The sequence below is a fragment of the Trachurus japonicus genome, chromosome 1 (genome assembly GCF_045865225.1).
Source record: "Trachurus japonicus isolate A0001 chromosome 1, Traja_1.0".
NCBI classification, from domain to species: Eukaryota; Metazoa; Chordata; class Actinopteri; order Carangiformes; family Carangidae; genus Trachurus; species Trachurus japonicus.
In genome coordinates, this window is record NC_140907.1 from 37231967 (window position 1) to 37254779 (window position 22813).

Here is a 22813-nt window from a genome sequence, read left to right on the forward strand (position 1 = left end):
TAGATGTTCCTATTAAAGCTCCTTCAAAATAAAGGTAGATGTTCGTGTTAAAGCTCCTTCAGAATAAAGGTAGATGTTCCCATTAAAGCTCCTTCAGAATAAAGGTAGATGTTTGTATTAAAGCTCCTTCAGAATAAAGGTAGATGTTCCTATTAAAGCTCCTTCAAAATAAAGGTAGATGTTCCTATTAAAGCTTCTTCAAAATAAAGGTATGTTCCTATTAAAGCTCCTTCAGAATAAAGGTATGTTCCTATTAAAGCTCCTTCAGAATAAAGGTAGATGTTCCTATTAAAGCTACTTCAAAATAAAGGTATGTTCCTATTAAAGCTCCTTCAGAATAAAGGTAGATGTTCCTATTAAAGCTCTTTCAGAATAAAGGTAGATGTCTCTATTAAAGCTCCTTCAGAATAAAGGTAGATGTTCCTATTAAAGCTCCTTCAGAATAAAGGTAGATGTTTCTATTAAAGCTCCTTCAGAATAAAGGTAGATGTTTGTATTGAAGCTCCTTCAGAATAAAGGTAGATGTTCCTATTAAAGCTCCTTCAGAATAAAGGTAGATGTTCGTATAAAAGCTCCTTCAGAATAAAGGTAGATGTTTCTATTAAAGCTCCTTCAGAATAAAGGTAGATGTTCGTATAAAAACTCCTTCAGAATAAAGGTAGATGTTTCTATTAAAGCTCCTTCAGAATAAAGGTAGATGTTCGTATTAAAGCTCCTTCAGAGTAAAGGTAGATGTTCCTATTGAAGCTCCTTCAAAATAAAGGTAGTTGTTCGTGTTAAAGCTCCTTCAGAATAAAGGTAGAGGTTCCTATTAAAGCTCCTTCAGAATAAAAGTAGATGTTTCTATTAAAGCTCCTTCAGAATAAAGGTAGAGGTTCCTATTAAAGCTCCTTCAGAATAAAGGTAGATGTTCCTATTAAAGCTCCTTCAGAATAAAGGTAGATGTTCCTATTAAAGCTCCTTCAGAATAAAGGTAGATGTTTGTGTTAAAGCTCCTTCAGAATAAAGGTAGATGTTCCTATTAAAGCTCCTTCAGAATAAAGGTAGATGTTCCTATTAAAGCTCCTTCAGAATAAAGGTAGATGTTCCTAATACAGCTCCTTCAAAATAAAGGTAGATGTTCCTATTAAAGCTTCTTCAAAATAAAGGTATGTTCCTAATAAAGCTCCTTCAAAATAAAGGTAGATGTTCCTATTAAAGCTCCTTCAGAATAAAAGTAGATGTTTCTATTAAAGCTCCTTCAGAATAAAGGTAGATGTTTCTATTAAAGCTCCTTCAGAATAAAGGTAGATGTTTCTATTAAAGCTCCTTCAGAATAAAGGTAGATGTTTCTATTAAAGCTCCTTCAGAATAAAGGTAGATGTTTCTATTAAAGCTCCTTCAGAATAAAAGTAGATGTTTCTATTAAAGCTCCTTCAGAATAAAGGTATGTTCCTATTAAAGCTCCTTCAGAATAAAGGTAGATGTTCCTATTTAACTCCTTCAGAATAAAGGTAGAGGTTCCTATTAAAGCTCCTTCAGAATAAAGGTAGATGTTCCTATTAAAGCTCCTTCAAAATAAAGGTAGATGTTCCTATTAAAGTTCCTTCAAAATAAAGGTAGATGTTTGTATTAAAGCTCCTTCAGAATAAAGGTAGATGTTCCTATTAAAGCTCCTTCAAAATAAAGGTAGATGTTCCTATTAAAGTTCCTTCAAAATAAAGGTAGATGTTTCTATTAAAGCTCCTTCAGAATAAAGGTAGATGTTCCTATTAAAGCTCCTTCAAAATAAAGGTAGATGTTCCTATTAAAGTTCCTTCAAAATAAAGGTAGATGTTTCTATTAAAGCTCCTTCAGAATAAAGGTAGATGTTCCTATTAAAGCTCCTTCAGAATAAAGGTTTATGTTCCTATTAAAGCTTCTTCAGAATAAAGATTTATGTTCCTATTAAAGCTCCTTCAAAATAAAGGTAGATGTTCCTATTAAAGTTCCTTCAAAATAAAGGTAGATGTTTCTATTAAAGCTCCTTCAGAATAAAGGTTTATGTTCCTATTAAAGCTTCTTCAGAATAAAGGTTTATGTTCCTATTAAAGCTCCTTCAGAATAAAAGTAGATGTTTCTATTAAAGCTCCTTCAGAATAAAGGTAGATGTTTCTATTAAAGCTCCTTCAGAATAAAGGTAGATGTTTCTATTAAAGCTCCTTCAGAATAAAGGTAGATGTTTCTATTAAAGCTCCTTCAGAATAAAGGTAGATGTTCCTATTAAAGCTCCTTCAGAATAAAAGTAGATGTTTCTATTAAAGCTCCTTCAGAATAAAGGTATGTTCCTATTAAAGCTCCTTCAGAATAAAGGTAGATGTTCCTATTTAACTCCTTCAGAATAAAGGTAGAGGTTCCTATTAAAGCTCCTTCAGAATAAAGGTAGATGTTACTATTAAAGCTCCTTCAAAATAAAGGTAGATGTTCCTATTAAAGTTCCTTCAAAATAAAGGTAGATGTTTGTATTAAAGCTCCTTCAGAATAAAGGTAGATGTTCCTATTAAAGCTCCTTCAAAATAAAGGTAGATGTTCCTATTAAAGTTCCTTCAAAATAAAGGTAGATGTTTCTATTAAAGCTCCTTCAGAATAAAGGTAGATGTTCCTATTAAAGCTCCTTCAAAATAAAGGTAGATGTTCCTATTAAAGTTCCTTCAAAATAAAGGTAGATGTTTCTATTAAAGCTCCTTCAGAATAAAGGTAGATGTTCCTATTAAAGCTCCTTCAGAATAAAGGTTTATGTTCCTATTAAAGCTTCTTCAGAATAAAGATTTATGTTCCTATTAAAGCTCCTTCAAAATAAAGGTAGATGTTCCTATTAAAGTTCCTTCAAAATAAAGGTAGATGTTTCTATTAAAGCTCCTTCAGAACAAAGGTTTATGTTCCTATTAAAGCTCCTTCAGAATAAAGGTAGATGTTCCTATTAAAGTTCCTTCAAAATAAAGGTAGATGTTTCTATTAAAGCTCCTTCAGAATCTCCTTCTTCTGTTCCAGTAAAGCGCTTCAGATCAATATAATCGATGACGAGGAGTACGAGAAAAACAAGAACTTCTTCGTGGAGCTGGGCGAGCCTCGGCTGCTGGAGATGAGTGAGAGGAAAGGTGGGGGCGTCCCTTCCTCCCCCTTCCCCCTTTTGCTGTGACCCCGCCCCCGCCCACCTCTCCTAACGACCTTTGACCTCTGTTAACCAGAACTCACCTCGTTGTGGCGTCATGTGACCTCCACTGACTGACTCTGTTATGTTTTTAACCCTTCCAGGCAACGGCCCTGTTGGTCTGTTTGAACGGCCCAGTTCCAATCCCACCCCTCACTGACTTAAGAGGCGCGTTAAAGGGGAAGTCCGTGAGTGTGTCCGTTGTCAGATCATCAAGTCAGTGAGTCAGTGAATGAGCCCTTACTGCCCCCTTAGTCTTTAGTATTTATTTATTTGCACCATAATAAAAGACAAATACAAAAAACAGAAATGAAACAAGATAGTAAGTGCGGGAGAGGTTAAAAAACCCTATATGGGCTTATAAAAAGCACCTCCCCAAGAAATATATATACATTCAGAAGATAAATCAACAACAACAACAATAGGAGAAAGCAACAACAAATTAACAATAAAAAAGGAAGCAATACAAGTGCCATTTTATAGCACACACTCAAAGAAGTCAGAAATACCGTAAGTCAGCACCAATGCTGACTTTGGGTAAGGGAATTACCCACAGTTCATAGAGTTGTGAAGTCAAACACATAGGATGCCGTCGGAAACGCGAGTGTTAAAAAAAAAAAAAAAGTAAATTAATTAACACACGTAGTCAGAGAGAGCTCCGCTGTCTCTTTAGGAGCCAAAAAAAAGAAAGAAATAAAAAGAAAAGAAGAAGTTTACTGTCAGTATTAACGTGCAGTTTGTGATTTTTGATGATGATTTGATCAGATCTGATCTAGGAACATTTTGTTTTGAGTCCGCGCACTCACACATTTTGTGCGTATTGAAAGTACAGTAAAGGGCGGAGTTAAAAACATTTTGTTGTCAAGGTAACGTGTGGTGAGAGTGGGTATAAGTGCTGTTCCATTCATGTTTACAGCATCTGGACCCTCACACACTCTCACACTCTGTCACTTGCTGACGTCACTTCAGTCAGTGAGGGTTCAGGGCTTGAGTCTTCAGGGGGCGGATTGGAACTGGGCCACTGTGTTGATGTGAACTAATGCACGACCCCTAACCCCTGACCCCTGACCTCTGACCCCCCCCCCTGCAGGAAGAGCGTGTCAGTTAGGGTGGTCGACCACGAGGAGTACGATAAGCAGGCCAGGTTCTACATCGAGCTGCAGGAGCCCGACTGGAAGAGGAGCAGGTGGACAGGTGTGGAGCAGCAGCAGCGTGATCCTCTACTCCTTCTGTTCAGCTTCCTGTCGCCTCCTTCCTTCCTTCCTTCCTTCCTTCCTTCCTTCCTCACACTCAGACGCTTTACACTGAGCTCTGATTGGACACGACAGTTTAAGGCCCTGTTCACACCGACGGCGACGTGAATATGTGACAGATTCCAGACCAGACCAGAGTTCCTCTTTAATCGTGTCTTTAATCTGTTTAACCCTCCTGTTGTCCACCTGGGTCAAGGAAGGAAGGAAGGAAGGAAGGAAGGAAGGAAGGAAGGAAGGAAGGAAGGAAGGAAAGAAGGAAGAAGGAAGGACAAAGAGAAAGAAGGAAGGAAGGAAGGACAAAGGGAAAGATAGGAGAAAAGAAGGAAAGATAGAGGGATGGAGGGAGGGAACAGTCGTTCAAGGAAGGAAGAAAGGAAAGAAGGGAGAAAAGAATTAAGGGAAAAAGGAAGGAAAGAAAGATGGAGGGTCAATTGGATCAAAAGAGGAGGGAAGAAGTAAGGACGAAGGGTTGGAAGGAAGGAAGGAAGGAAGGAAGGAAGGAAGGAAGGAAGGAAGGAAGGAAGGACAAAGGGAAAGATGGGAGAAAAGAAGGAAGGATAAAGGAAGGAAAGAAAGATGGAGGGTCAATTGGATCAAAAGAGGAGGGAAGAAGTAAGGACGAAGGGAGGGAAGGAAGGAAGGAAGGAAGGAAGGAAGGAAGGAAGGAAGGAAGGAAGGAAGGAAGGAAGGAAGGAAGGAAGGAAGGAAGGAAGGAAGGGAGGAAGGGAAAAGGATTGTGGAAAGAAGGAAGAGAGAAAGGAAGAAAAGAAGGAAGGATGGAGGAGGGGAATAGATGAAGGACAACAGGAGGGTTGATTCTCCCTCATGTGTTCAACACCTGCTGTTGCCTGGTTACCTACTCTACTATATGAACGAAAGAACACATTTATTGTAATTTATCTCAAGATACAAACAAAATTCATATTGCAAACCCATGTGTTTAAAGGGATAGTTCAACATTTTGGCAAATTGGCCCATTGCCATAATCCCTATAGTCGTAGCAGTAGGTTCGTTACCTTTAATTGTCGGTGCAAGCTATTTTTAGAACGGCGGAGCAGAGCCGTGAGCTGCTCAGAGCTACGCTATGGAGGCTCATTATGGGATTTCTTGGTTTCCCTCATCAAACTCATCAAATACACAATCCAACAACTCCACAACGCTCTGGTGGACAAGTTGTGAGCTGCACATTCACCACGCTATGAGATAATAACACAACGTTACCAGACAGAGTTGTTTTAGAGGGAAATTCAGAGACTGCTTGATGAAAAACTGTCCCTGAAGGCAACGTGCATCAGCGGTTTTGCATGATTTTACCTGCAGGCAGGTGAGGACAGGTGAGGACAACACTGAGGGGGACAGGTCTGTCTCATTAGAACAGGTCTAGACAGGGACAGTTGAATTCATCGGTACAGGTGAGCTCAGGTGTGCTGTGGTCTGTTGTCTTAACGTGTGTGTCTGTGTGTGTAACATCGTGCGTGTGTGTTTGTATCTCAGTCTAACCCTGAACCTCCTCCAGGACTCACAGCTCTGACATCAACACCCTGACACACCTGAGGTCCGTTTCACAAAGCAGCTTTAGTGAAAACTCTGAGTCTGTTAACCCTGAAATGAGGCAAACTCTGGGTTTTCCGTTTCAGAAAGGGAGGTAACTCAAACCAGGGAAAGAGGAGTAACTCCAGCCCGTTTCACAAAGAGAGGTAACTGAAGCTCGGAGTCAGTTACTATGGCAACACACTTCGTGAACCTAACCTGGTCTGGAGCAGATTTTCTCCATCTAACCCTGAGTTTCTCCTTTTTATCTGAAGCTGCAGACTGAAAGCAGCGGCTGACAGGACGTGTAAACTCCGTCAGGAGGATTATTAGACCTCGACTGGATGTTTTATTCTCCATATGAGGATTAGTTTGATCGTTCCCGTTGTTCTGCACCGTCAGTTTTATCTGAACAACTCTCATGACACCACACGGACACTCTCTCTCTTATTTTTTTCGTAGTAGGTCGATCCACTTCTAGATTATTTCCAGATGTGATTGATGACGACACGCACATCCCCGTCACATTATAATGGAGACAAACTTGAACATCAAACACACATTTTTCTTTTCATCTCCCCATAACTCAGGGTCAAGTTACTCAGAGTTGATTGAACTAACTGTTATCACCTGTTCTGAAACCCAAAACTCTGAGTTTCCTATCTCAGAGTAGATCAACTCAGAGTTCAGGATTAGACTCAGAGTTTGTTGAACCTGCTTTGTGAAACGGACCCCTGAGCAGCAGGTGAGATGATGTCATCTGTGAGGTCATGTGACGAGGACAGGTGTCTGTCTGCACCTGTCTGACCTGTGTCTTGTCTTTCCTCTCTTCAGCTCTGTTGCTCCAGGAAGTGGGTAAGTGGCTCCGCCCCTTTCTGTCCCTGTCGCTGCTTCTTTAGAGAAACAACAACAACAATGACAGACTCACCTGTTGACTCTTCTTTTGTCTCTTTTCATCCTTCAGGTGGATTCGTGAAGACAGGTAAGCCCCGCCCCCTTCCACCTGATGCTTACAGCTGTTCTGAGTTAATGATATGCACTGCAAAAACTCAAATATCTTACCAAGAATATTTGTCTTATTTCTAGTCAAAACAAATCTCATTCTACTTAAAATAAGACTTGTCACGTTAAAAAGTAGCTTGTTTTTAGACACTTTTTACTTCTTTCAAGCAGATTTTCCCTTGAAATAAGTAGAAAAATCTGCCAGTGGATCAAGTTTTTCTTTCTTATTGCAAGCACAAAAAACTTGCTTTCACTGGCAGATTTTTCTACTTATTTCAAGTGAAAATTTGTAATTGAAAAAAATGAAAATGATCTAAAAACAAGTTCATTTTTAGGTGATGAGTCTTATTTTAAGTGGAAACAGTTTAGTTTTGACTAGAAATGAAATATTTTAACAAGAAATAAGACAAATATTCTTGGAAAGATTTTGAGTTTTTGCAGTGTGACAGAAATCACCATGAAACTTCACAAGTTTATCACTTACATTAAGTTACATATGTAAATGAGGTAATATATAATTAAATATGCGCTGATTTGCATACATTTCCAGAACAGAAACCTGAACAATGGATAAAGCTACTTTTGTTGACACATTAGAGTCAGAAGTTTTTACAGAGGGGATTTTGGTATCTCTTTTTATGACTCTGTACACTGCAAAAACTCGAAATCTTTCCAAGAATATTTGTCTCATTTCTAGTCAAAACTAATCTCTTTCCACTTAAAATAAGACTCATCACCTAAAAATGTAGCCTACTTGTTTTTAGATCATTTTCACTTGTTTCAAACTACTTTTCACTTGAAATAAGTAGAAAAATCTGCCAATGAAAGCAAGTTGTTTGTGTTTGTAATAAGGACTTATTTCAAGTGAAAATATGCTTGAAAGAAGTAAAAAGTGTATTAAAAGAGTCTTATTTCAAATATAATGAGATTTGTTTTGACTAGAAATGACATTTTAACTAGAAATAAGACAAATATTCTTGGCAAGATATTTGAGATTTTGCAGTGTAAATGAGAAAATACTGTCACCAGCCCTAAAAAAATCAAATGTCTCGAAGTTTTTAGTAATAAAATGTTGTATAAATGAAGCTGTGAATGATATATCAACAATCCCCTCTGTAAAAACCTTCAGAATATAGACAGGGATCAAAGTGGAAGGTTTGGTGTCTGTAAGTGCTGCTGAAGTGGAGATTTCTAGCTTTGAAAAACTCTTTCTGAGAAAACGGCCTTTAAAGACTTGGACTGTAAAATGACATAGATTGTTATTGTCAATCGTACTTTTATGATTTGTTGCTAAGGGAAATGACATCATTGTTCAGGAGAGAGAGAGCTTTACAACGACACCTGACATGACATGGGTCAGACTAACTTTTAGTGAATTGAAGAGAAATTTACAGATGAAAGAGACAAAATGAAGTTGAATAAAAACCTTAAGTATATTTTCTACCGTTTCTTTCCACTTTTCTGAAAGAAGACATGATAAGGAAGCAAAATAGTGTTTTTTGCCTGTTAGTGTCTCACCTTAATGTCGTCTCTCTTTGACCTCGTAGACAAACAGCTGTGTGGTAAGACGTCTGCAGAGTTAATCGCACCTGAATAACCACACACACACACACCGCCTGAGCTCACATGCAGACTTCCCCCTGCTCCGCCGTGGAAGCAGCTGCAGAACAAACACCTAAAGGTTGAATATGTCGAGTCAGTGGAGAACGAGCAGAATACCACCATCTAGTGTCTCAAGTAGGATCTGCAACAACTTAAAAAGTCCACGACATGAACATAAACCGTAATCTGTTGTTTATGACAGATTACGACTACACAAACACACACATGGTAACATGTAGATAATAATCCATCGATCCACTGATTGATTATCAGAAGCTTCATTGAAAACAAACGTAAACAACCAGAGGAGGGTTAGCAACAGCTACGCTGCAAACACTCAATATCTTACCAAGAATATTTGTCTTATTTCTAGTTATTTAATGTCGGCCATTTAATGTTAAATGTCGTTTCTAGTCAAAACAAATCTCATTACACTAAAAATGACCTATACCAGGCCATTGCCTTAATAAGAATGTATTCTTAGCAATTCTTGCCTGGTAAAATAAAGGTTTACTACTACTACTAAATGAGACTCATCACATAAAAAGCAGCTTGTTTTTAAACACTTTTTTACTTCTTTCAAGCAGATTTTCACTTGAAATAAGTAGAAAAATCTGATAGTGGAGCAAGTTTTCATTCCCTATTACCAGCTCAAAAAACTTGCTTTCACTGGCAGATTTTTTGACTTATTTCAATTGAAAATTTGTTTGAAACAAGTGAAAATTATCTAAAAACAAGTTTTTTTTAGGTGACGAGTCTTATTTTAAGTGGAAAGTTAAAAGTTTTGATGAAAATTGAGACATTTTGACAAGAAATAAGACAAATATTCTTGGAAAGATTTTGAGCTTTTACAGTGTAGGCCTACTGGCTGGTCGCTACGATGTAAACAGGAAGTTATTTATTGACGACCCCGTCTAAATGTCTTATTATGGAGAAGCAATACTTGTATTCTGCTCCCCTCTAAACGCTCTGTGGATGTGTTGTTTTTGAAAAAGAAAAAAACCCTTTAATAAGCATTCTCCATATTCACCTTTAAATATGTTTGATTTGTTGCAGCGTCTCAGTGAAACAGTCGATTTTACAGAAGTCAAATTCAACTGTTTCCATGCAAAAAGTGTTTGGCACCTGCTCCCTTATTCACCTGTTTGGCAGTTTACTTGTTATTACTAGTTATTTACCTGTTCACCCGTTCACCTGTTCACCCATTCACCCATTCACCCATTCACCTGCTCAGGTAAAGACGTCTACAGGAAGGTGCAGGGACGGGACCACCCCGCCCCCACAGCCGTCATCAACATCACAGGTTGGTTCATCCTGCTCCTCTCTGAAGCCTTGTTGACAGGTGACCTCAGTGCTAACTTAAACTCGCATCCCCCTCATTAAATATCACTTGGTAGGGGAGAGTGGGGTAAGTTGAGACACTTTTTGTATTCAGGATCACTACATCAAGACAATTATAGTTTTGTTGCTAACTAACACATCTGCATATATTTCAGGATGTTTTGCATCCCTACAAATTAACAGAATGAGTGTAAATATAACTGTTTTTAAAATCTAGCATGTTCAAAAAAAGTGGTCTTGTGACTCAACTTGGGGTAAGTTGACCATAGGAGTGGGGTAAATTGATCAACCCCCCCTTCTTTCCTTCCATCCATCTCCTACCTCCCCCTTTACTTAAAGCAGATATCAGTGGAATGTTTTTGTTAATATAAGTCCTAAATAGTCCTATTTTCCGTCAGCAATCACTTACATGAAGTATTTCAGCCTAAACACGAGTCTCTCCGTCACTCTGCTCTGCTGTAACCCGAGGAGAAAATTTTCCTTGTGGGATACAAGTGTTATCCAATGAGGGGAGAGAACGGCATGAAGGGCTGTGTGTGCAGCCAAGGGATGCGCGTGAATGTGGTGACGTAGCACGAGGACCAATTGATGCCTGACAAGGGCGGGGGCTGCTAACTCATGGTGCGTTCAAGGAAACTCGTACTTTGTGTTTTTCCTTCCTGTGAAGTCATACCAGTTCGATCTGGTACGAGTTCACGGGTCGGAAGTTACGAGTGGCCGTTATAGGGAACTTTCACAGACAACAGGACGGTAAAAACACGAGCTACGGGTTACCTGGAACGCTACCAAGTCGTAGTTGTGACTTGAAGCTGTAACTTACGGTTTCAAAAGCCTGCCTTGAACACAGCATTAGCCGAAACGGCCGTGCCACTGATATCTGCTTTAATATTTCATCTGTCCAGGTTACAGGTGAACACAAACTGCAGGGACTTCCTGCTGAGCCACCAACTCTCTGAGATTTGGGGAGTTTTGCGATTACGTGGCATCTTGGGAAGAATCCCAGATATTTTTCTTTGAAAGTAAAGTTTGGCACACTATAAACAACTTTTCCTGTTTATAGGAACATACTTACTGTAATCACAAACATACAGAATCTTGATTTCATTATTTGGACATATACAGCCAAAATACATGAATTAAGTGTAAAGGATAGGTGGCTCAACTTACCCCTGGCCAAATGGATCAACTTACCCCACAGCTACCTTGGCTTGGGTTTATTGCTCTCACAGCTAAAATGGTGCAGTTTCATGCTAGGTTTACTACCTCATGTTGTAGCTCATAGATACCACAACCCATGTATAAAACAAATTTGCAATCATCTCTTTTGGTCTAAACACAATTTTCATGAAACTTATGATCGACAAAATTCACTCTCGAGAGTGAAAAATCAATGGTCATAAATGTTAAACCACTTTACTCACGTGGTTCTAATCTTCACAGACTCCATGAAATGATGCCTGCCTCCCAAATATTTGGTCACATGCTAACTTTTTCCTATAGTTTCCTAGAAACAAGGGGTGGGTCAACTTACCCACTGGCTCATCTTACCCCACTCTCCCCTACTGTAGGCTCGTCCATTCAGACGAGTCTCCGGAACCTTGGGGTCATCTTTGACTCAGCCATGTCCCTTGAGCGTCACACCAGCAAGTTGATTAGACTAGACTAGATTAGACTAGACTAGACTTCTGCAAGAGCCTTTTTATTTGTCTTAACCAAAAAGCACTTTATTGCCTCCAGGCTGTTCAGAACTCCGCAGCTAGACTTTTAACTCACACTAGAAAGAGTGCACACATCACACCGATTTTAGCAGAACTCCATTGGCTCCCAGTCCATTTTAGAATTAATTTTAAAATTTTAGTTCTTACTTTCAGGGCTTTACATGGCCAAGCCCCCTCTTACATTTCAGAGTTGCTCAAATTTTACACCCCCACACACTCCCTCAGATCCTCTGGGCAAAGCCTGCTTGTCATCCCCCACACCCATTTTAAATCCAGAGGGGACAGAGCCTTCCAAGCTGTTGCCCCCAGACTTTGGAACGCCCCCCTGCCACTGTCCTTACGCACTTTAAACTCCATTGAGTCTTTTAAAAAGGATCTGAAAACTGCTGTTTCGACAGGCTTTTATGTAGGGGTGGGTTTTCTGTTTTTTTTTTTTTTTTATACTGTGATGTTTTCATGTTTCTATGCTCCTCTGTATTTTAATTGTGTATTTTTGTTTTACTCCCTGTACAATGCGATTTCCTGACTCTGTTGTGAAGCACTATGTGAACCCCTTCTACGAAAAGTGCTATACAAATAAAATTTACTTACTTACTAACACTCCTCCCTCCTCCCCCTCTCTCTCTCTCAGGTGAGGGGGGTGAGGAGGCTCTGACGAAGAAGGAGGAGGAGGAGCGTCGCATCGCAGAGATGGGCCGACCGATGCTGGGCGAACACGTCAAACTGGAGGTGATCGTAGAGGAGTCGTACGAGTTCAAGGTGAGTCCAGTTATTACATCATCACCAGGTAGAAGAGACAGCCTGTCAATCAGTCAATCAATCAATCAATCAATCAATCAATCAATCAATCAATCAATCAATCAATCAATCAATCAAATGTTGATCAATGCAACCAAGAGCCTCTGTCTTGTCCCTCTGGTCTGAAAACATGAACTGTGGAAGATGGTCGGTGAAATGCATCTTGGGAATTATAGCTGACCTGTTCATGACCTCAGCTGGCTGAGTTATTGATCGACTGTTCTCATGATTGACTGATTATATTAGATTTGAAGTAGACTGAATGTATGCAGTCACTGTGGTCCTGGTCCTGGTCCATGACCTTGGCCTGTTGATGGACCTGGTCCTGGTCCTTCTGTCTTTCAGAGCACCGTGGACAAACTGATCAAGAAGACCAACCTGGCTCTGCTGATCGGGACCAACAGCTGGAGGGAGCAGTTTGTGGAGGCCATCACAGTCAGCTCAGGTACCAAAGATATATCTGTCGACTTTAAAGCTTCGGTTGGTAACACTTATTCAGTCTATTTGCTGGAACTGTCACTATATTCTGATAGGACATTAAATGGGTAATTTAGGACAAAATCCAACTCCTCTGGCTCCGCCTACAGCCTGTGATCGTATTTGCCAAAATCCACCGCGACTGACGATTGTCAGATGAAATGAATTCCCCTGTTGAGGCCGGGACAATAAAAATGACTCTGACTCCTCCTCAGGTGATGATGATGACGACGAGTGTGGCGAGGAGAAGCTGCCGTCCTGTTTCGACTACGTGATGCACTTCCTGACCGTCTTCTGGAAGCTGCTCTTCGCCCTGGTCCCTCCCACCGACTACTGGAACGGCTGGGCCTGCTTCGTGGTCTCCATCTCCGTCATCGGCCTGCTGACGGCCGTGATTGGGGACTTGGCCTCCCACTTCGGCTGCACCGTGGGACTCAAAGACTCCGTCACCGCCGTGGTGTTCGTGGCTCTGGGCACGTCTGTACCAGGTCTGACCCAAACACAACACCACACCACACCACACCACACCACACAACAACATGACACGGTGCTTCAGTTCATTCTTATGGCCACTACCATTAATTCTCCAATAGAAGCTCAGTTTATTATTTGCTACATCTACTGAACTGACCCGTCTTCAGATTCAGATTTATTTATTTAAAAAAAAAAATGGGAACAGTAGGCTACATATTGATGAACACTGTCATGTTAATATGTGGGATTGTAGCCCAGTCCCATTGGCAGGTTGATGTTAGACATAAGACAATGAAGATAAAAGCACAAGAGGCAGGACTACGACAATAGAACAATGCATCATGATAACACCTTGACATCTTACACAAATGACATGAACAACATACAGTATGTATATTAATTGACCAAAGAAGTAAATTGCACTATGCCCATGGCACATGATTGCACATGCAGAGACAGGCGTCTATATGGGACAGGCTTTTATTTAATTTAGAACAAAACTTCTGCTCAACAAAGATGGAAAATTTATTAGAATCAAATGGTTCTGTTGTTCCTGTTGAAAAGAGTCAGAACAGAAGGAAAGAGTTGGATCCAAAGCAGCATCATTTACTAGTTTAATCAGCTCCCATTCAACTTCTAACGAATAAATGTGTTGCTCCGCCCACAGACTGTTAATAGGCTCCGCCTCTTTCCTTGGCTCAGTCACAGTTCTCAACAGACTGAATAACAACACGACCAGACGCACCAGACACGCACGCACCAGAGTTCTCAACAGACTGAATAACAACACGACCAGACGCACCGGGTTCAGGTCCAAAACACAAAGGCTTCAAATAACTCCGGTCGGACCACCGGCTTCCTTTTTTGGCTGCGTTTAGGCCCAGAATTAACCCTTGTGAGTCCGGCTGCATAAGGTCTGAGCTTCAGTCGTGTTTTAACTTTCAGGCCCGTTGAGAACTGTAGCAGGAATGAAGCAGCTTAGAAAGGGCTCAAACAAGAATTTTTGTATCTACAATCGACCAGAATTCACAAATAGTTGTAAATCTGTTAGTTAAGACAAAGCTTATCATCACCAAGATAAAAGCTGTTCAGGTTCTGTTGACCAGCCTGTAGTCGTCCTCTGTCGAGCCTCAACTGACCCCAAACACTCTACTTTCTCTACTCTTGCCCCCTCAGACACCTTTGCCAGTAAGGTGTCGGCCACCCAGGACCAGTACGCCGACGCCTCCATCGGCAACGTGACGGGCAGCAACGCCGTCAACGTCTTCCTGGGCATCGGCGTGGCGTGGTCCATCGCCGCCATCTACCACTACTCCAAAGGCCAGGAGTTCAGGGTCGACCCGGGAACGCTGGCCTTCTCCGTGACGCTCTTCACCATCTTCGCCTTCATCTGCATCGCGGTGCTCATCTACCGCCGGCGGCCCGAGATCGGCGGGGAGCTGGGCGGGCCGCGGCTCCCCAAAGTCCTCACCACCTGTTTGTTCTTCAGCCTGTGGTTGATGTACATCGTCTTCTCCTCGCTGGAGGCCTACTGCCACGTCCCGGGCTTCTAGTTCAGGAGGTCTAGAGCTTCTCGTTGGTTCTTCCACAGCTGATGAACAGTTCTGATGGATTTCCAAAGGCTCCCGTTCCCGGTTCCTGTAATTCATGTTGTTTTGTCTAAAGGTGGTCGGATTCCTGACGGTCGGTGGTCGGTTTCTTCGGGTTTCTAGAGGAACTGTGCCCCAACAACAGGTTTCTGGACGTTTTGGATGGTTTTTCTGCCGATCTGGTTCAGGAACACCAGATAAATACAAATTCTTGAAGGACGCTGTGGTTTGTATGTTGTTTAAAGACCTGATGAAAACACATCTCTTCTAAAATCGTTAAGGTTCGTAAGGGATCCTGTGGGTTCTTGATGGTTTTCTAAGGTTCCAACAAGTCCTGTTATTTTTATAATGGTTTGGATAAGCTTTATTCCTCCTTAGTAGATGTTCTTGTGGAGTTGTAGTAAAAGGCAACTAAAAGGCGACTTCTTTTCTTTCTTGAAGACGTTTCACCCCTCATCCAAGAGGCTTCTTCAGTTCTGAGACTAATGCCAGAAACCCAGGTATTTTTAAACCCAGAATGGGTGGTCCTTTGATTGGTTTCTAGTGAAACCAAAGTCACATGACCACACCCCCGAGACTCGAGTCACATGACTCCAGGTGTGTATGGGATTTAAACTTCCTGGGGAGAGCTCCCAATACAGCCTTGTAGGTGGCAGATAGGGTTTAAAAATACCTGGGTTTCTGGCATTAGTCTCAGAACTGAAGAAGCCTCTTGGATGAGGGGTGAAACGTCTTCAAGCAAGAAAAGAAGTCCAGTTGCCTTTTACTACAACTCCACAAGAATAAGATGACCTGGATGACTGAGAACCTTCATGGACATCCTTAGTAGATGTTATTTCCAAAGGTTCCAACAGGTTCTAACATCATTTCGGTTCTTCGTCTGAATCATTGGGTGTACATCCGGTGTTTCTAAAAGTTCTGAAGGTTAAAACAAGTTCCTGTCAGGTCTGAATAAATATCTAATCTGTCCAACTCAAAGGTTCTGATGGATGTGTGCCAGTTTTACAACTACTTGAACGTGTGATTGTGCGGTTCCTTGAGGGTCTACGGAGGCCCAACAACCTCTAAAGAGTCTCTAAAGGTTCCTGAAGGTTTCTACAGATGTTGAGCGGCTCTCCAATCAAAGACTGTTGGGGAAACTACGTCAGAACTTCTGAACCTTCTCTTGGACTTCGTCTGGTGAGAAACTTTGGACTTCTTCTCCGGGCTGCTGAGTGACGACGCTGGAGACCTTTCAGGACTCGACGGTCCTCATCCTCACAACATACCTCCGACCTGAACATTTACGGACATTTACAGCATCGTTAACCTTCACCTTTGACGTACAGTAGAGCGGAGCTGAGGAGGCAGCTCGGGCTGGGACTGCAGTGATAGTGTTGCACCTACATGAATGAATCCGTGCACCGAGTGTGAGACGACCGAGGAGCGGCGGCTTCCTCAGTTCGCTTTTTGACGTGAAGATAATTTACGTGTATAAATAATTGTGTGTATGTGAGTGTGTGAGCGCATGTCATGTAACCTCAAAGAGTTGGATTTTTCCAAAGGTCTGCAAACGTGATTGGTTGTTTGGGAACAGCCGCCGCCTGCCTGCCTGCCTGCCTATTGGACGAGTAGTAGCGTGTTGTCTGAATACAGAATGCAGTGTTATTAAACTACAGTGAGTGACTTGTCTCAATCTTCCTCCTCTCTGATTGGTCCACAGTTTTTTTTTTTTTTTTTTTAATTTTCATTGGTTTTTATTTTCATTTAGTATTTCAGTTTGATTTTTTATTTCAGTTTAGTTTTAGTGAATTGACTAGTTTTAGTCTTAATTGTAGTTTTTATTTAGTCTTAGTTGTAGTTTTTATTTAGTCTTCTTAGTCTTAGTTGTAGTTTTTATGTAGTCTTAGTCTTAGTTGTAGTTTTTATTTAGTCTTAGTTGTTATTGAGTCTTAGTCTTAGTTGTAGTTTTTATGTAGTCTTAGTCTTAGTTGTAGTTTTTATTTAGTCTTAGTTGTAGTTTTTATTTAGCCTTAGTCTTAGTTGTAGTTTTTATTTAGTCTTAGTTGTAGTTTTTATTTAGCCTTAGTCTTAGTTGTAGTTTTTATTTAGTCTTAGTTGTAGTTTTTATTTAGTCTTAGTTGTAGTTTTTATTTAGTCTTTGTTGTAGTTTTTATTGAGTCTTAGTCTTAGTTGTAGTTTTTATTTAGTCTTAGTTGTAGTTTTTATTTAGTCTTAGTCTTAGTTATAGGTTTTATCTAGTCTTAGTTGTAGTTTTTATCTAGTCTTAGTCGTAGTTTTTATCTAGTCTTAGTTGTAGTTTTTATTTAGTCTTAGTTGTAGTTTTTATTTAGTCTTAGTTGTAGTTTTTATTTAGTCTCAGTCTTAGTTGTAGTTTTTATTTAGTCTTAGTCTTAGTTGTAGTTGTTCAGGTTTTAGAAGAAAGCCTCTGTCAGACCTCTGAAGATGAACTTGTTCCCTTTTAGTTGCATCCATCCCAGAACGTTCCCATCAGTCCTCATCAGGTTCCAGTTTTTGGAAAAATGGTCACTGCTAGTTTTAGTTTTAGTCTTGGTGGTCATGGTTTTAGTTCACTATTATAACCCTGGTTTGAATGAGTTGTACTGTAGTCTTGACAAAATGTGATGAGGCATGATGGGTAATGTAGTTTACATAAGAGGTGAGTGAGAGTGTAACAGATGAGAACAGAAGCCTGTGAACGCAACTCCACTTTATTGTTTCTGCCTCTTTAAAGGGTTAAATGTGTGCAGGCTGCAGCCCAACAACACCACACTGAGGCCGCGGCCGTGGACGCTACGGTGGCCCGGAGAGGACAAAACTCAAAACATGCAACAAACTGGAGACTGAAACACACACGTCGGAGCTCCAGTGTTGTTGTTGTTTGATTGTGTCTCTCTGAGCCACCGTTAAAGGTAGAGTCTGGAGGTTTTTGCTCAAAAATAAGACAAATGAAATCCGTCTTCATCATCACCTATGGGCTTCTAGTCCTGTGTGGTGGGGGCTGTGTCTGCAGCGCCCCCTCCCCCTGCCTGAATTTTGGTCTTTTGCTTTGTTTTGTTGTGCACAGGGACGTTTCTGGGTGGAGAGTCGTGTTTTCTCTCCAGCCAATGACGGAGCTCAGGTGAAGCTCTGTGCAGGGCTGCTAGCCCCGCGAGCTGTCCTGGATGCTAGCGGAAGTTAGCGTTGACCAGCGGTGGACAGTAACGGAGTAAATTTACTATTACTCTTACTTGAATACATTTCCAAGACAAATATTTTTACTTTTACTCGAGTTAATTTCTAGGAAGGCTGAAAAGTACTCGTTACTTTCAGGTCTGCTCTTTTTTTTCTTTTTTCTAAAATCCTATTGGACACAAGCTGTGTTTGTCAAAGAAGGAAACCCTAACCCCTAAAAGCAGCACATCAGTGCAGCTGGTTTCAGATCAGAGTTCATTCTCAGAAACAAGAGTTAAAAGCTCCTTAAATTCATTTAGAAAAAATTATAGTAATTCATTGATGTGAAAAATAAGAAATTTACTCTTACTCTCACTTAAAGTAAATTTAAAAGCATGTGCTTTTGGATACTTAAGTACCTTTAAAAGAAAGTACTTTTTTACTCTTACTGGAGTAACATGTCGACTGAGCTACTTTTACTTGTAATGGAGTAAATTTTGACCAGTAGTATTTGTACTCTTACTCAAGTACTGATGGTGTTGACAGCTAGCTCGACGCTAACTTCCACTAGCTGTGGCGGCTAGCATCAGCCACTAGCACTTCCTAGCTCACCAAAACGGCCCTCCTACTTGTTACAGCATAATTCTCGAGGCTCCTGTTGTCGGTGACGACCGGTTATCGCTCCTCCGCTCCAGCGCTTCACTCAAACTGTATTTCCTTTTCTTTGCTGCTGCTGCTGCTGTCGCTGTCGGGGGCAGGAGGCTGCACAGCTGACCCCGAGAGGAGGGGCCCAGTCTGAATGTTTAGTTTACAAACTGCAACGAACAAAACTCCAGACTCTACCTTTAAAGGACTTGTTGCTATGACAACAGGTCCACATACAGTACATTCAGAAACACACACATACAAACATACACCTGAATTATATTAAGTAATAAATATTCCAATTTAAATTATTAAAAGTTTAAAACTGTTTTTTCTGTTCAAACACAACGAGAGAAAAAGTGAAAAAAGGTTAAAAAAAAAAAAAAGGTTCAGATGAGGAGGAGGGGAAGAGGAAAAGGGAGAAGGAGAGGAAGAGGAAAAAGAGGAGGAGGAGGAGGAGGAGGAGGAGGAGGAGGAGGAGGAGGAGGAAGAGAAGTGTTCATAGTTTGTTGTAGCCAAAGATCCCGACAGGAAAGTGTTTGACGTGAGTCGGCCACTGAGCAGCGAGTTGGAAAAACTTCACATCGCTCCACTCGACCCCATCGATAGAGACTGAATGAGAGAGAGAGAGAGAGAGAGAGAGAGGTGTCATCAGCTGATCATCAGTAAAGCTTTTTAAACCAGTGGTTCTCAAACTTTTTTACATCAAGGACCCTAAACTGACACAAATTAGACCACGGACTCCCATTGGACAAAATTACGAAGCAAACACCAGAAATACAAACATATTTGTTCTGAGAATGAAGAACGTTACTTTTTTAGTTAATGTACGTTCAATTTAGGGCCAATGGCGTCAATTTGTGGAAATATTGTAGAGAAATTTCTTTTGGAAAAAATGGTACAATTTCTTTAAAAAAAAAAGTTGGACATTTTCTAGAAAAAGGAAAAAATTCTCAAAAACAATTCCTGAAAAAAGTGGTAAAATTTCTCAAAAAAAAAAGTTCAACAATTTTTTGGCGGAAAAAGTGGTAAAATCTAATAATTTCTCTAAAAAAAAAAAGTTTAAAAATTCTAGAAAAAAGTTATAAAAAAGTAAAAAAAAATGTAAAAAAAAATTAAATTAAATTAAATTAAAAAAACGTGGTAAAATTCATCAAAAAAAGTTTCAAAAATTCTTGAAAAAAGTGATAAAAAAGTTAAAATATGTAAAAAAAAATTTTTTTAAAAAGTGGTAAAATTTCTCCCAAAAAAAAGTTTGAAAAATTCTCAAAAAAAGTGATAAAAAAGTTAAAATATGTAAAAAGAAATATAAAAAAAAAGAAAAGAAAAAAGTGGTAAAATTTCTCCAAAAAAAATTATAGAAAAAAGTGATTAAAAAAGTTTAAAAAATGTAAAAAAAAAAAAAAAAGTTTAAATTTCTCAAAGAAGAAAAAGTTTTTAAAATTCTTGAAAAAACTGGTAAAATGTCTAAAAAAATGTGATAAAATTTCAAGAAAGAAGTGGGGACCCCCGTGAACCCCACTTTGAGAACTGTTGCTTTAAACATCAAGCCCGTTTTTCTCAAATGTGTTTTTCTGATCCGTCGCCCGAGAAACACACGCGTCTTATTACCATGCGTTTTTATTTCCTGTTCCAAACTTGGTAAAGAAAGACTGAAGTCGTCTCAGTGAGGACGACGGTGTGGTCGCCTCCCTCACTGGGGAGTCAAATGTTGTTTCCATCAGGAGCAAAGAGAGCTCACTTCAACTGTTTATTGATTAAAGCTCTAATGGAGCCACACACTAAAATAAAGATGACCATGTGTGTGTGTGTGTGTGTGTGTGTGTTAGTCCAGTCATTTTATGAACCCTGATGGAGTCAACTCATTCCAATTTTCAAGCTGGTACCACCACAGCATCTTTATATATATATGTACCCATGTAGTCAAAACGGTGGAATTCATGTAAATTTATGCAAATGTTCTCATGTTAACAGAGAATTTCAAAAAAACTTGTAATACATTTTTTGTTTGTCTTAATGTAAATAATCAACTCAGTGATTTTCATGGAGATATCTAAAGGTTAAAAATTTGACCCTATTCACGTGAGAAAAATAATTAATAGGCGTATGAATGGGATATGTTTGGGTCTTTTTCTAAACTTTCCCCTAATGGGATTCTTCTGGGCTTTTTTCCCTCATTCTGGACATGTGTGTGTGTGTGTGTGTGTGTGTGTGTGTGTACCTCTCAGTGTGTGTGTGTGTGTGTGTGTGTGTACCTCTCAGTGTGTGCTGGTGTTTGGAGGTACAGATCAACCTGCTGATTCCTTCGATCACCTGACTCCGTGACTCCGCCTCCTTCTCCTTGGACTTCTTACTGAGGAACATGACTGACACACACACACACACATTCATCACCATCATCATCATCATCATTTTCTTCATCACCATCACCCCCCCCCTCCCCCTCCTCCCCCTCCCTCCTCCTCACCCTTCTTGTTCTTCTCCTTGGTCACCACCGTCAGACTCAGCTCTCCTCCGCTGACCCTCGACACCTGCAGACAGCGGAAGTTGTTCTTCAGCGTGTTCTTCATCCCCACCTCCTTCCTCCTCTCTCCTCCTCCTCCTCCTCCTGCTCCTCCTCCCCCTCCTCCTCCTCCTCCTCCCCCCTGGCTGCTCCAGTAGTCCACCTGCAGACCCATCACCTCCCCCGAGCAGCTGCACACACACAGGAAGGAAGGAAGGAAGGAAGGAGACACAGGTCAGGGATTCATGCACAAGGTAACGAACGGGATTTTATTTTGAAAGAGCTGAACACAGGAAGTAACCTGGTGGAGGGGGAGGGAGGGGGGGTAGAGGTGATGCTGATTGGTGCTCCTGTCTGGGAGGGGGGAGACCCCAGGATGATGTCATCAGAGTCCACTGTGGAGAGAGACAGCAGGTGAGAGGGGGAGGAGCTTAGGACAGGTGAGACAGGTTTACCCAAGGGGGTAGATCGGACTACACGCAGGCGTAGCTCACAGTCGGCCATATGAGGACGGGCAACTGTCTCTGACTCTGGCTGCAGTTACAGTGCAGTAGATGGTGATCCAGTCATCTTCACTAAAAAAAACGATTCATAACTCTGTGTAAAATAAATCAGTATGTAGGTATTACTTTAACTATTTGCATAATGTCACTATAATGTTACTTTTACAAAAAAAAAAATTATCCGTGATTCTAAATATGCTGCATCATAACTGCATAAACGTTCATAAAAATCAAACCGTTTTGAAATCGGACAAAAACTGAGTAAGTTATGGTCGTTATAGCAGAATATACACCATAGGCTTAATGCTCTGAGGGAGAGAGTTGCCCGTCCCAAGATGGCCGCCGTACTGGCTACGCCGTGTCTTTGGGAAACAGCTGCGGGTGAGTCATCTAGTCTTCTTATATATATCTATGGGTGAGACAGGTTTACCTGAGGTGGACAGGAAGTTCTGCTCCACCACGCCGACCTTCACCAGCTGAGAACACACACACACAGGTGGTCAAACTTCCTGTCTTTCTATCAAAATAAAATCTACAGGTAGAAAAACTTCTTGTCGTCCTATCAAAATAAAATCTACATGTGTTCAAACTTCCTGTCTTCAGTGTAAATGGTTTGTTTTCGAATCATTAGCATATTACATCCAGGGTGGAGAGAGGGGGCGTGGCCTGTCTTTCAGCCTATTGAACACATCCTGCTGTAACTATGGCAACAGCAGCAGGCGACGGCGTGTCTTACCCCGATGAAGGGAACAAACTTCTGACAGGAGTCGTCGTCAGGGCTGCAGAAAAACAAACAGCACTAAGGTCAAAGGTGAAGGGCAGAGAAGGAGAGAATAAGTTTCTTCTTCCTGTCTTTTATTTTGAAAGGCTGATCCTGTCTTTTATTTTGAAGGGCTGATCCATGAGAATATGTAAAAACCATCTCAGTGTAGTTTTCCATCTCTCAGCTTCTCTCTGGAGCTCTAGTAACAACAGGTCGGTGTCGGCCAATCAGAAGAGAGGAGGACGCTCTGAGCCTCTCTTCTGATTGGCCGACTGTTTTCTAAAGTGATCCAA

The 22813-nt window shown here is 40.7% G+C and overlaps 2 protein-coding genes across 3 annotated transcripts in view; one reads left to right on the top strand and one right to left on the bottom strand.

The window, feature by feature from the left end:
* The window catches only part of slc8a1a (solute carrier family 8 member 1a), a 29918-nt gene extending 14914 nt beyond the window's left edge, over positions 1 to 15004 (top strand). Inside the window, exons 3-10 of one of the 2 annotated variants that reach the window (XM_085787077.1) lie at positions 3010 to 3116; positions 6787 to 6807; positions 6917 to 6934; positions 9791 to 9859; positions 12247 to 12374; positions 12759 to 12858; positions 13106 to 13378; positions 14541 to 15004. In XM_085787077.1, coding sequence (XP_085643203.1) covers positions 3010 to 3116; positions 6787 to 6807; positions 6917 to 6934; positions 9791 to 9859; positions 12247 to 12374; positions 12759 to 12858; positions 13106 to 13378; positions 14541 to 14917 — 1093 coding nt within the window. In that variant the 3' untranslated portion in view covers positions 14918 to 15004. Of the gene's footprint in view, positions 1 to 3009; positions 3117 to 4259; positions 4364 to 6786; positions 6808 to 6916; positions 6935 to 9790; positions 9860 to 12246; positions 12375 to 12758; positions 12859 to 13105; positions 13379 to 14540 lie in introns of both variants that reach the window. The other variant, XM_085787086.1, reaches the window with a different exon arrangement.
* A 4198-nt stretch (positions 15005 to 19202) lies between these two features.
* LOC146992506 (phosphofurin acidic cluster sorting protein 1-like) overlaps positions 19203 to 22813 on the bottom strand; it is a 28110-nt gene continuing 24499 nt past the window's right edge. The window contains exons 19-24 of the mRNA XM_085787100.1: positions 22494 to 22536; positions 22188 to 22233; positions 21556 to 21649; positions 21219 to 21445; positions 21007 to 21117; positions 19203 to 19363 (exon numbers count right to left, since the gene is read on the bottom strand). Coding sequence (XP_085643226.1) covers positions 19251 to 19363; positions 21007 to 21117; positions 21219 to 21445; positions 21556 to 21649; positions 22188 to 22233; positions 22494 to 22536 — 634 coding nt within the window. The 3' untranslated portion in view covers positions 19203 to 19250. The remainder of the gene's footprint in view (positions 19364 to 21006; positions 21118 to 21218; positions 21446 to 21555; positions 21650 to 22187; positions 22234 to 22493; positions 22537 to 22813) is intronic.